The 13,066-nt window shown below is 33.8% G+C and overlaps 3 protein-coding genes across 4 annotated transcripts; all 3 read left to right on the top strand.

Moving 5' to 3' along the window:
* Positions 1 to 2,005: 2,005 nt before the first annotated feature.
* LOC140971543 (putative HVA22-like protein g) lies at positions 2,006 to 4,839 on the top strand. The gene is made up of 7 exons (XM_073433857.1): positions 2,006 to 2,163; positions 2,303 to 2,368; positions 2,465 to 2,563; positions 3,456 to 3,512; positions 3,628 to 3,691; positions 3,869 to 4,084; positions 4,471 to 4,839. Exons 2-7 carry the CDS (start codon positions 2,337 to 2,339, stop codon positions 4,747 to 4,749), a joined length of 747 nt encoding a protein of 248 aa, XP_073289958.1. The 5' UTR covers positions 2,006 to 2,163; positions 2,303 to 2,336; the 3' UTR covers positions 4,750 to 4,839.
* A 1,135-nt stretch (positions 4,840 to 5,974) lies between these two features.
* On the top strand, positions 5,975 to 9,306 carry LOC140971542 (replication protein A 32 kDa subunit A-like). 2 transcript variants are annotated; one of them, XM_073433856.1, is made up of 10 exons: positions 5,975 to 6,224; positions 6,498 to 6,608; positions 6,704 to 6,801; positions 6,967 to 7,008; positions 7,102 to 7,179; positions 7,716 to 7,794; positions 7,899 to 7,991; positions 8,073 to 8,148; positions 8,930 to 8,998; positions 9,084 to 9,306. In XM_073433856.1, coding segments are annotated over exons 1-10 (753 nt in total). In that variant the 5' UTR covers positions 5,975 to 6,119; the 3' UTR covers positions 9,086 to 9,306. The 2 variants fall into 2 exon arrangements, with proteins under 2 accessions (XP_073289957.1, XP_073289956.1); XM_073433855.1 differs by having other exon boundaries at positions 5,976 to 6,224; positions 8,073 to 8,152.
* Positions 9,307 to 10,596: 1,290 nt separating this feature from the next.
* LOC140971541 (33 kDa ribonucleoprotein, chloroplastic) lies at positions 10,597 to 12,728 on the top strand. Its single transcript, XM_073433854.1, has 4 exons — positions 10,597 to 11,058; positions 11,628 to 11,729; positions 11,928 to 12,236; positions 12,321 to 12,728. Exons 1-4 carry the CDS (start codon positions 10,657 to 10,659, stop codon positions 12,450 to 12,452), a joined length of 945 nt encoding a protein of 314 aa, XP_073289955.1. The 5' UTR covers positions 10,597 to 10,656; the 3' UTR covers positions 12,453 to 12,728.
* Positions 12,729 to 13,066: the final 338 nt, after the last annotated feature.

The following is a 13,066-nucleotide window of genomic DNA, read 5'->3' as shown; positions in this document are numbered from 1 at the left end:
TAAAGTTGCTGGAGAGAATTAGTTATAAATAGAGCTCAATTCCTTCAGTTATTGTATCCCAAAATCAAAAGCTTTTTAGCTTTGATAAATAGAGAGTGCATAGAAAAAAAAGAGTGTATTTTTTTCTTGAGTGCGGGAATTCTCTTGTGTGAGTTAGAGAAATTATTTTCTCGGTATACTCGGGTTGGGAGTGTGAGAAATATTGAGTGTATTGGTGTATACACTTGTTGTAATATTTCTTCCGGTTATAAAAGTTGCAGTGCTCCGTGGACGTAGCCTATATTGGGTGAACCACGTAAATCTTTGTGTTCTTGTTGGTTATTTTATTCCGCAAGTTTTTGGGTACTATTATCATCGTGGTCGGCATCGTTTCGGGGGTGTAATTCCCCAACAAAATGCACGTGTTTGAATATTTGTGTATAAAAGTCCTATTTATGTCATATTTATTTTAATTATAACATATTGCTTTTTATTATACTACAAAAATAATAAAATACGCTTTTACTTCTTAGAACTGGAGTACGACAATCATCCATTTTGTAGAACTGGAGTACGACAATCATAACCTTTTTCTTCTTGGGCTTTGTGTAGGTCTTTTTCTTGGGCTTCTTGGCACCACTGCATAGGTGGATGACAAGGTAGAGCGCAAAATCCTTCTGGATTTTGTAGTCGGCGAGGGTGCGGCCATCCTCGAGCTGCTTCGTGGCGAAGATGAGGCGCTCTTGGTCCGAGGAATGCCTTCGTTGTCCTGGATCTCGGACTTCACATTGTCGATGGTGTCAGAGAATTCAAGTTTTTTTTTTTTACAAAAAAAAAAAGAGATCCGTCAAGAGTCAAGACGACATCCGAGTAATTCGGTGATGCCTCTATCCAAAAGTCGAGGCAGTGGTTTCCCACCACTTAGACTACGCTTTTTGGAACACGGTTTATATAATGAAATATGTTCAAAGTCGTCATCTATACAGAGTTAACATATAAAGGTTTTGCCAATAGAATGTAAATTATATCATAATAAAAATTGTTTTACAAATAGTTAATAAAAGCTCTAACCAATATTTGGTTTATAGGACACCTACTTTAACACGAACTTGATGACATTGATCTATAATTGAGTCGTTTTTTTTGTGTATCTTATGGTTTAAGGTGTGTCCTATGTTATATATTTTCTAGGCATGTTTGACCATGTCCATGTGTATTGATGAAAGACTCTAATTATGTTGTGTCTTGAATTTATGAGTTTTCCAGATTATAATAAAAAAATTATTATTTTTTTATTATATATGTCTGACATTGATATGTAAGTTGCGGTACATTATGTTTAATTTTTATTTAATTTTTTTGCACTAAGGTCAAGAAACAAGACTAGGAAAAATATGAGACATCACATTATATACATTAGTTTTCTGGAATTTTGTTTTTCCATATTGTTAAAATTGATTCCAATCATATATATTTCAATTTTTTTTGCAATTTTAATTCTTTATTAAAAGAGTGTTGATGTAACAATACACATATAAGCCACGTAGGTATCAGACAACCTCACGTAAAAAAAAACCCAAAATTGCAACAAAAAAAAATAATACATTAAAACTTTAATTCGACGTGATAGATGATTAAAACCATAAAAAACATAAATATATATGACCAAATTTATAATTTCCACCTTTTATACAATGTATAATTGTTCGTTTATAAATCGGGTAAAAATCCAACATGGACTCTGGTTTCTGGAAGAGGGGATTATATTAACAATATTTATGTCTAAACCTCAAAATTGAACCAGACTTTTCATATCATTTGACCAAGTCCAAGGTCAATTAATCCCACTATTTTTATTTATTTAGCCTGGATGACATAATTGCGATATTTTAATACATAGTTCGTCATTAGAAACGTAAAAAGACAGATTCACCCTTCCCAGAGAAAGTGAAAACCTTCCAATAGAAGAATCCTGCCATGTATCACGCGTAAATAATTTTGAACATACGTCCCTGCCAAGAAACCTCCTCATTTCCTTCTTTCTTCCAAGTTTATATATATATATATATATATATATATACCTACAATTTACCAAACTTGTACTCTTGATTTTCCTGCCATTTCAAATATCTGGGATATATTTTACTTCTCAAAACAAGTTTCATCTTCCTTCCACACATTAAGGTATAATTTTCTTGAACGCTTGAATTATGTTACTTGCAAAACACAAATTTAACTCAAACGAAGTTATATTTTCCGAAAAATAACGCCGAATTATAAATGTTTTCGCTCCATATTTTATTGTTTCATACGTATATTTCAGCAAAAGAGCTAAAGTTTTTCTGCACGTATCAAAGATGATCGGAGAATTCGTCACCACAGCCTTAATGTAAGTGATCCTTTCAATCCAAATATTGACTCAGTGAACGATTATAAGTTTAGTGAAGAAAACTCAGAAGTTTATTTTAATTGCTTATTTTTGTAGATTGGTTCTTGGATACGCCTACCCTGCTTTACAGTGTTTCAAAACTTTGGAGAAGAACAGAGTTGACATTCACGAACTCAGATTTTGGTGTCAATATTGGTATGTTTTAGGCAAAAAAATTTAAATAATAATTTAATATACGAGTGAAATAATTTGTTATCACTGTGTGTTTATGCAATCTTTTTTTCGATTTCTTTGTTCAGTTAGATGTTATAAACAATTGCAAGCTTATATTAAATCAAGAATTTTAGTGCTCATTTTTCATAAGATTATTTATAGTTAGTTAGAGCAATTCTTTGTTGGGGAAGTTAATTTAGTTATTTAATGTGCAACTGTTTTATGAATTATCATTGGCCAGAATTGTTATCAAGATATATTGGATGGTTTAAAAAAGTTATATATGTGGATTATCATTAATATTTTTTTTTTAAATAAATCACACATATTCATTAAATCATCTCCAAATAGTCAGTCAATACATAATAAAAATATTTTAATATTTACAAAATTTGACACGCATGTTTGGAAGCATCGAGCCAATCAATTTTTTTGAGTTTAAGAATGTATTTATTTATTGAATATTTTAAATTATATTGGTCACGTTAATCAAAAAAAGTTTGTATCGGTCAAGTTAGTATTAACTATTAAACAATGACTTGCTTTTAGTGTTATTATTATTAGACATTGACGTAGCTTTTAGGCGAACAAAACATTATTATATATTTTATATGAAAAAGACTGTTTTAATTTTTTTTTCTTGGGGTGTGATTAATATTTTTTAGTGCAATAAATTTTCTATACCATGTAGAACATGTCGTCTGTAATAAATTATAAGATTCGAATTTGTTCTCTATAAGTAATTATATTTTTAACCAATAAATATATATTTATCAAATTTTATTATTGTTTAAAATCGCTTGTTTTATCTTATTATTTTTTTATATTTCTTGATTCGACCCATTTATCAAATTAGTGATTATTGTTTTTGCAGGATTATTATCGCAGTGCTAACCATTCTTGAAAGAATTGGCGATACATTTATTTCATGGTATGTCAACAGTTGTCTCTCTATACCATTCGATCGACTCATCTAATATTTTTCTCCGAGTTCATTAATTAATTTTCAAGTTTTTTTTTTACAAAAAAATTAAATTCTTCCACAGGTTGCCTATGTATGGCGAGGTGAAGCTGGCTCTCTTCATCTTCTTGTGGTATCCAAACACAAAGGTAAATTTGATTGCGTAATTTAGTCATACAGAAGTTTCAAAGTTTTGTGTTACTACGAGGATCGTGACAGAGTCTTTTTCTATATCAGATTTGAATTTTAAAAACTTAAAGGGTTTAGTTAAACATATCTTCAATATTGATTTAAAACAAAATTGAGTCGAATATTGAATATTTTAGGGCACTGGATTTGTGTACGAGAATTTGTTGCGGCCGTATGTATCCAAGCATGAGACAGATATTGAAAGAAGCTTATGGGAATTTAGAGAGAGGGCGTGGAACTTGGCGATTTATTTCTGGCAGAATTGCACTGAGTTGAGTTCCACCAAGATTCTTCAGTTTTTTCAGTTTGTCACAGCTTCCCAGTCTGCAAAGATCACAGAATCCACTTTTCAGGTATATATATTTTCCATTTTAATTCTAGAATAATTATTAAAATATATTTTTATTTTATTAAATTGAATTTGAGACGGAACAATTTGCTTCGACTTAATTAGAACCTAAGCACAAGAGTGCAGGATTAGAACCGAAAATACGTATTCATAAAAACAAACATAATTAGTGATACATAATTTTTTATAAACTATATATATAGGTGTTAATGTAAGTAACATGTTTCGATTGTTTTTTCATTTAAAAAATGATTATGGCTATATATATATAGTTTGGAAATATTTAGTTGTCAACTACTCATTTCAATTTATTTTTACCTTATAATTTACCATGATTATTTTTTACTATTGCCACGCCAATTAAAATTCTATCACGACTATTATTGGCAGAACACTGAAGGTCAACATTCAATGGAAGCTCCCCCGCCCAGTATGTTGACCAGAATATTTAGCAGAAATAGACCCAGCAAGCAGCGGCCTCACCCAATTCCGCCTACGCCTGCCGTCTACCATACCCAAACACCCATCTCGGAATCCATGCAACCTCATCTTCACCACCAATCACACTTGATCCGACCCGAGGATTCTCTCATTCCTGATTTGGGCATTAATAATGGGTTTGAGAACAATTTTAATCTTAGACCTCGTCACTCCAAAGGCGGTTACTAAATAATAGGATATGAATGAATGGAGAGTCGGAAGATTGCAAAAAATGAGATTGTTGTAAAGTTTCAAATTTATTTATTTTATATTTTTGTATTTTCTTTTTCTTTTTTAATTTGAGCACTGTGTAAAACTGATACCAATTCATTAATAGTAAAATTGTGAGATAAAAATATAATAAGCTAAGTTTTGAATATTGACTACATTTAAATTACAATGACTAACATATGTGATGAAGACAAAGAAAGACTCGAACAAAGACCAACAAGATCATTCAATAAAAATATCAAACATTACATCAGATCAAGAACAAACTAGTACGTACACTTCATAAACAGTGGCAAAAGAGAGTTAGAAGGAATAAATATCATTGATAAAGAACAGCATATTTAATTTATCACATCAGAAACAAGAGCAGAACAAATCGTTGGTCAGTGCACAAGTACTAAAAGAGAAGAAGAGCTAAATTCAAACAGATCGGAGTAATAAGTCATGCACTAAATCAAGGAAGAAGAGTAATAGTCAAATCAAGATGTAATGTTGTTGTTACTATTAGATCAAGTGTCCAACAAACCAACTCGAGACCGTGAGTTTTATTAAATTATTCTCTAAAACATTTTTATTCAATAAAATGATTATTTATTTGTGTCAATATAAATACTCAGGTATTGTATGCAAGGGCGGAGCCACACCATTTTTCACCCGGGCAAAATTTTTAAAAAATTTATATGTAATTTTTTTTATAATTTTGGATAAATTTGATATTAGCCCGGGTAGATCAATTTAAAATATTAAAATATTTTAGAGTTTAAAATTCTAGCCCGGGTATAATCGAATTCCTGGTTCCGCCACTGATTGTATGTAATTAATTCATTCATGCACGCACAACAATTTTTTTCCCAGTAATTACTTGTTTTCCACATTTACTAACCACTATTTGACTAACCAAATATGTCGTCCCTATAACCTTTTGTTCACCTGCATACCCGTTTCATCCAAGGCATCCTGACCCACCATCAGACTAGGAGCATTGAGATTTGAAGATATTTGCTTACCAGCATGACCTATATATAGATCAACAAATGTGTGTGTGTTTTTTTTTAAATTTATTAATATTAATATTAACAAGAAAGTTATGAATAAATAAAAAGGTCGACAAAGTTCAAAATATCGACGTTTCAGATTGGGTCTTTTTATGGGGCTGAGCTTCTAACGGGCTAAATGTCATCCAACTTCCCTGTCCATTGGCATTCCGGCCCTACCCGTATTCGTGTACTCACAGGGGCGGGAATTTCGCAAGCCCTCTGGTTCTCCATCTTTGATCCGCAGTGGAATTGTCTCTGTAGATATCTGAATCCGTACTTTTCCACTGAGAGATGTATGGAAACAGCCAATTCGACGGCAACGCCGCCTTCTCCGGCGGAGGTTTCATGCCTTCTCAGGCCACTCAAACTGCGGATCATTCCTTTTCTCCTGCCAAGGTTTGCTCATAAAGTCCAGTAAAATTGTATCCATCTCGTTGTTTGGAACTTGATAGAACGCTTACTTGATTAGTTTTCGGTGCTTTGCGTGAAAGCCCTAAGCTGCGTTTTATGTAATTGGTTTTAAGGTATTGAAAAATTTAATAATCTAAGCAGCCGGTATAGGTTCTAGGGTTCTCGGTTTTCCTTTTGACAGTTCTTATTCTCTTTTAATGGGTAGCGCCAAAATACAGAAGTAATATGTTAATGTTCTGTTTCTGGGGTTTTATGCAGAATCGTGAAGCACAGGCGTTACTGCCTTTAACCGTGAAGCAAATAAGTGCAGCGTTTCAAGCTACCGATGACAAAGCGAATTTTCTGATTGATGGTGTTGATGTGAACAATGTGGGGATTATTTTAAATAAATATGATCGATGTTTAAATAACTTTCATTATGACTCTTATCTATTGATGATGCTTTGAAATTATGTTGTGCGCAGGTAAAACTGGTGGGAATGTTATGTGAGAAAACTGAAAGGGTAACTGATGTTTCATTTCTGCTCGATGATGGAACTGGTCGCATTGATTGCCACAGATGGTATTGTGTGCTCCATTTCTTCAATTTTCAGTGAACTAGAATTGTCGAGATTTTCTGAAAGTAAACATAATTTTAATTTCGTAGTGAAAATCTTGTGTTTTGTCACGAATTCTTGGTGAAATGGTATTTTGTGCTCCATTACTTTTTTCTCTGCATGCATTTTAGGGTAAATGAAGCTGTCGATACCAAGGAGATGGAGCTATTATCGTAATACTCTTTTCAGATTCATTTAATATTTTGTTAAGAGTTGTAATAACGCGTACCTGTTTCTAATTTGGTTTTGGCATGCTTTGTGATTAGAAATGGCATGTATGTGAAGGTTCACGGTCACTTGAAGGGATTTCAAGGCAAAAAACAGTTAATGGTCTACTCTGTCAGGTATGGATTGTTTGAATCTGTATGGAAGAGTATCTTTGCTGCACCATTTATTTAAAAACTCGACCATTGCATGAAATGAATGTATTGTGAATTATATTTGTTTCTCTGCATGTGCTCATATACCTGTATCCACATGCCCCAATCAGAAGAAATTAGGAGCCTGCATTTGTATTTCATATTGGTATACATTATCTGACTCCATGTTAAGTGTCTCGTGGAAATTGCATATCATGAATCTACAGCTATCTGCTATTGCGTGCTATTTCATTGCTGATCTTTCTGTCGCTAATTAGACACATTATCGATTGTTTTAGTGCATCTTAATTACCTCCATGTTTCACTTCCTTTGACCAGATATCTATTTGATCCCGAAATTGTCTTTGTCCTAAATCACAAATGAAAGAATTGTTTGATGGTAACTTCTTATATTGATAGTGTACTAATTAAATTTTGTGGGCTGGTATCATTTTTCTGTTTTTACATCTTTACATTTCCATACTTGCAGTATACGTTATTGTGCATGCTGTTTCTTTCAGGCCTGTGACAGACTACAATGAAATTGCAAACCATTTCGCAGATTGCATATATGTACACTGCCAAAATACCAGGTTACAGGTATGGTGTAAGTTAATTGAAATCTATCGAGGTAAGTGTAGAATTGTAGGAGAATATATGAAACAGGGAGTCATGTGTTTATGTTGGATCGTACTTTTATGTAGAAGCTGCACGATGCTGTCCAAGTTCCAGGTCACACATCAAATTCAGCTGCTAATACCCCTTATAAGGGTTACCAATCTACCCCTTCAAATCAAGTAAAGTATACCGACGCCTTAATGATATTTTGAATTATTATCCTTTTCTGATCACGTTTGTTGATGCTTTGGGTTTTTCAGTATTCCGTACAACATAACATGGATGGACTTAAGGGCCTTGATAAACTTATCTTAAACTATTTACAGCAGCCATCTTGTATGTAAGTAGTACAGAATGCTGGCTCATCTGCATATGCCTTTTTAGTTTTCTTCTGCATCTTTCCTGAAATTTGTTTAGTGTTTATGTTATGTCTACATTCCAGAACATGCTCATGCCAGACTTATGCTATATTAATATAGTGAAATCATACCTCGGTATTTCATTGTTGCGATTTCTGTGTAAAGTTTAGAACATGTTACTATTCCAAGGCCAGTGCGGTTTCTGGATTATATCTGTACTCAATAGAATATCGTCATTTTGATATATTTTTGGTCTGTATACAAATTCCTACGAATCCAGCATCCATTAGCAGGTTCTAAGGTTTATACCAATAACTGTTTGTTGTAGTGTAATATATATTGGATTTATTCGTGATAATATATAACAATGATCATTAAATTATTATATCTAGTTGAGAGTTTACTGTTTCCTTTTGTCCACTAGTGTTTGACATTCTTTACTCTTAGTCACTGCTTGGCTCGTGAGATAGGTTGATAAATATCTATTTTTAACTCGAAGTAATGTTGAACTCAAGCCAAAAGCGGAATGAGGCAAGGACAAGAGTTTTTTTCGTTCGCGCCAAACGGTGACTTATTAGTGTATGCCTCTATTTGTTGTAAAATGGAGTACTTGTGACAGACATCAGTATCTATCCTGCGGTCACATTCTATTGAAATTGTGTGTTGTTTGTATTAGATGGTCTAAATCTATTAACAACATCGACCATATACTTGGAAAATACATTAATTCTTCATCTTAAAGTTTTTCTACGTTGCAGCGCACGAGAAAAAGGAGTCCACCGCAACGAACTTGCTCTACAACTCAATATACCTCAGCACAAGCTCTTGTAACTACTATCCCACGCTCATGTTCCTCCTATCTACTTTCTCTTCAAACATTAGTCATGATTTACTTTTCTGCTACCTTTACAGAGAAGCTATTGAATCTCTGGAATCAGAAGGCCTAGTTTATTCAACTATCGATGAGTTTCACTACAAGTCGACCACCAACGGATAGAAATCTAATATTAGAGTAGACTCTGGCTAGTGGAAATATAAGCTTGTATTGGATATATGTAGTTTTTTTATTTGTGTCCCTCCCTCCTTTTCCCAAAATATTGGTGATCTTGGTTTCTTAACGTAGCTGGGGTGAATACCGACAAATGTTTAAATTTTTTTTTACACAATGTGCTAATGCATGAGTTTCGTTGTTTCAAAGATACACCAAATGTTTGCTTATTACACAAGTCCTTAGTTAAATTCTCTTTTAAATCGTCATAGATTCAAATAACCAACAAAATTTGTTTGGGTGGATAAATAAAGAATGAAATTGAGAATTTTGATTAGATTTTATTTAATGCATTATATTAAATAATTTTATTGTTCGATGATGCCATGAGTTGCAAGGTATTATTTTCTACTCAGATGTTTAAAATATCAAAGACTAAATTTCGGAAATTTGTGGTGGAAAACTGTAAACCGTTGCTCTTTTTCCTTTTCCTTTTCCAGTATCAGACTGTTCAAAGGGTAGAAGATGAATTTGCATACTTCATAAATCGTGCAAATTCCTTTCTTGATTTTCCAAACATGGTGACGGGCCCTTCCTGCCTAGAAAATTTCGGTCCGTCTTTTGAGTATTTCCTCTACATTTTACGATCTCCTAGGACTTATTAGTCCCATTTTTAACATACTTCCAGAAACTATACGCGTAATTGGAACACCATTATAACATCAACCAACATAATTTTATGAAGTCATAAATGATATATAAATAAATAAATATTGAACCCAATCAATTGTCATCTTTAATCGTATTGGATCAACTCGAACTGGTCAGACTTCGATCCAATTTAGTCATGCTCAATCCAAATTTTAATTGAATCCGATATTAATGTTGAAATCAAACCGGGTTGCTTGAAAACTGATCAAGAACTATTTTAATCAGTGAGTTTGAATCCGATCTGACAATATATTCAATTTTAATTATTTTGTTTTTATAAATAACTTTTTAATGTAAACAATGGTTGAAAAAAATTTAAATAATTTATTCACCTTACATGTTTAAATCAGAATCAATTCGATTTCGGTTTCAGATAAAGTAATAATTCTAATTCGGTTCAATTTGATATCCTACAAGATCAAAACAGTTTCATCCACGACTATTCAGAACTAGTTTAATAAGAGAAATATAGCCAAAATTGAACTATTTGTTTATTGGTGATACTATCTTTCAGAATTAAACTGATTGCCAGTCGGGTCTCTACATAACGGATTGATGATATTGTTTCATATAAAATTCGAACAAGATCATAATTGAAAAATGAAATAATGAAATCACTTATAATTGTCATATAATATATTAATTTCTCAGCACATTGTAAGATATTTTTACTGAACATGGAGTAAAAGATATTTAATTATTGGGACCACATTGAAAATAATATTCAATCAGCCTTATCCTCCCGTGTTCACCCCCAGCAAGTCCCACTCCAATCATCACCACAGCATGTCAGCGTCTTCCCCTCTTTCAATGGCGGCTGCCGCCGTGGCCATCGGCGTTTCCTATCATCCTCTGCCTTCCACCTCCCCAGACCATAGTTCTCTTCATTTCTTGTCATACAAACCAAAACCCATCATCGTAAAGACAACCGCAAAGTTCAGTAATTATCCGAATCACTATCCATTTTCGTCCCTCTCTCGCTCTTTCTCTTCCACAGCGTTCGATGGCGTTGAATTGAGCCAAGAAGAAGAGGGCATTGCTCAGGAAACAGTTTCCGTAGAGGAAGAAAATGTGCAGCGTCAATCTGCTGAAGCGGGCAGGCTGTATGTGGGCAACTTGCCGTTCTCAATGACGTCGAAACAGTTGTCTGAAATATTTGCAGAAGCTGGCCGTGTATTTTCTGTTCAGGTTAGCCTTTTATCTTCGCTTGGTTTCTCTGCATCTTTGTACACACTTCAAATCAATCAATTCAATAAATGCTCGAAGAAGGATGAACCGTGTAACGACAACGAGAAACAATATTCAATTTATCATATAGCTGACAATCAGACACTCTTATTTATATTATATCCCAAAAGCTTCTCAATTATCAAAATACATAGATCAAATAAAGTTCAGTAGGAATGCAAATCTACCAAATAGAGTTCAAATACGAATGCATCTTGGCTGTGGGCAACAATCATTGACATCAATGAATTTGGAAAAGTTACTTACACATTGATTTTCTTATCTTTTCATTTGAGTGGTTTCCTTCTTGGGTCTGTCCCCGGTTGCTCCATCCGATTTTTTAAATATAGAAAGTGATCGTTGTTAAACTAGCATTCTTGTATTTGCTAAATGAAAATGCAGAAATAAGGGATTCACAACTATTTTCTTGCATTTATTTCATTTTGGACGATACATTACTGATGACATTAGCTTGGTTTCTCCCCATTCTTTGCAGCACATAATGATACCGACCTTTTATTTTTATAAAGATTGTCTATGACAGGGTAACTGACAGGAGCCGTGGATTTTCCTTTGTTACAATGGGTAGCGTTGAAGAAGCCAAAGAAGCAATTCGTTTGTTTGATGGAGCTGTAAGTTTGTTATTATCATATTTTTGTTTCTATGCGGAATTGAGTTTCTGTATGGCTTTGACAACGCGAATCTGAGTATGACTTATTGTGAGTTTAGCGCTATGTGGTTTAAAAGATCTAAAATTGTACCATTAACACCAGGTGTAACTTTTGGTATGAGTCCCCTAACAAGATAATTAAAACTGTCGTTTTTTTCAGCAAATTGGAGGTCGGACGGCAAAGGTGAACTTCCCGGAAGTACCAAGGGGCGGTGAGAGGGAAGTATTGTCTCCAAAGATAAGAAGCAGCTACCAGGGATTTGTGGACAGCCCCCACAAAATATACGCGGGCAACCTCAGCTGGGATCTGACATCTCAAGGCTTACGAGAAGCATTTGAAGCGCAGCCCGGGTACCTAAGTGCCAAGGTCATCTATGACAGGGACTCTGGTAGATCCCGAGGCTTTGGGTTCATCACTTTTTCATCTGCAGAAGAAGTAGAATCTGCACTCAACAACATGAATGGAGTGGTAAGAGACACTTGAGTTGTGCTATAATCATTCATTTTGAATCTTTTTCTTTTATTAAGCTCTTTTTTCACTTGAAAACTGTAGGAGGTGGGAGGACGACCATTGAGGTTAAATTTAGCAGAGCAGAGAGTTTCTGTGTCTCCTCCACCAGATACTCTGAACGATGCCGAAAGTGGTGTCGAAAATGGCGAGATGCTTTCAGGTGTTGGTTCCTGAGAGGTCTGCAACGTGGTTGTACTTCATTGGACTATGGAGAAATGAAGAATTGACGTGATCCCGAGTGCTGGAGAACAGTTTTGATCTTCCTGGTGGCTCTAATTTCATAAGATTCTTGTTCTGGTAAGTTTTATATAGAGATAAGACAGCAGAGAATGTAATTCTTGGGAATATTTGTACTTTCAGATGTTAGTTGGGTAAAATGAGTGAGGGACTTGGATTGTATGTTACTGGACTTTAACCAACAATATTGAAGTTCGTTGTGTTTATTTATAACTGCATTTTTTTTCCTTAAATTTTTAGATAATACAATTTGTCAATTTACTGAAATTGAGTGGTAAAATAAAAAGTTTCGAAGGGATTATTGTATGCTGAGAATTTCTTCTTTTATGATGTGGTTAAATGTTAGTTCTTGGATCATCAATATATATGTCAATTTTCATAAAAATGGGAGGGACTACAAGATCTAATGATATTTGAATGGGAATAGAAATATTCTCGGTATAACATAGACTAATTATTGAACCAAACAATCTCTTTATCAATAATTGCATTACTTATTATCAATGAGAATCAAACTTGTGACCCGGGTTCTGATACCAATTGTAGTACTG

Source organism: Primulina huaijiensis, chromosome 2 (assembly GCF_012295235.1).
Source record: "Primulina huaijiensis isolate GDHJ02 chromosome 2, ASM1229523v2, whole genome shotgun sequence".
Classification (NCBI taxonomy): Eukaryota; Viridiplantae; Streptophyta; class Magnoliopsida; order Lamiales; family Gesneriaceae; genus Primulina; species Primulina huaijiensis.
This window is presented reverse-complemented; position numbering and strand designations above follow the sequence as displayed.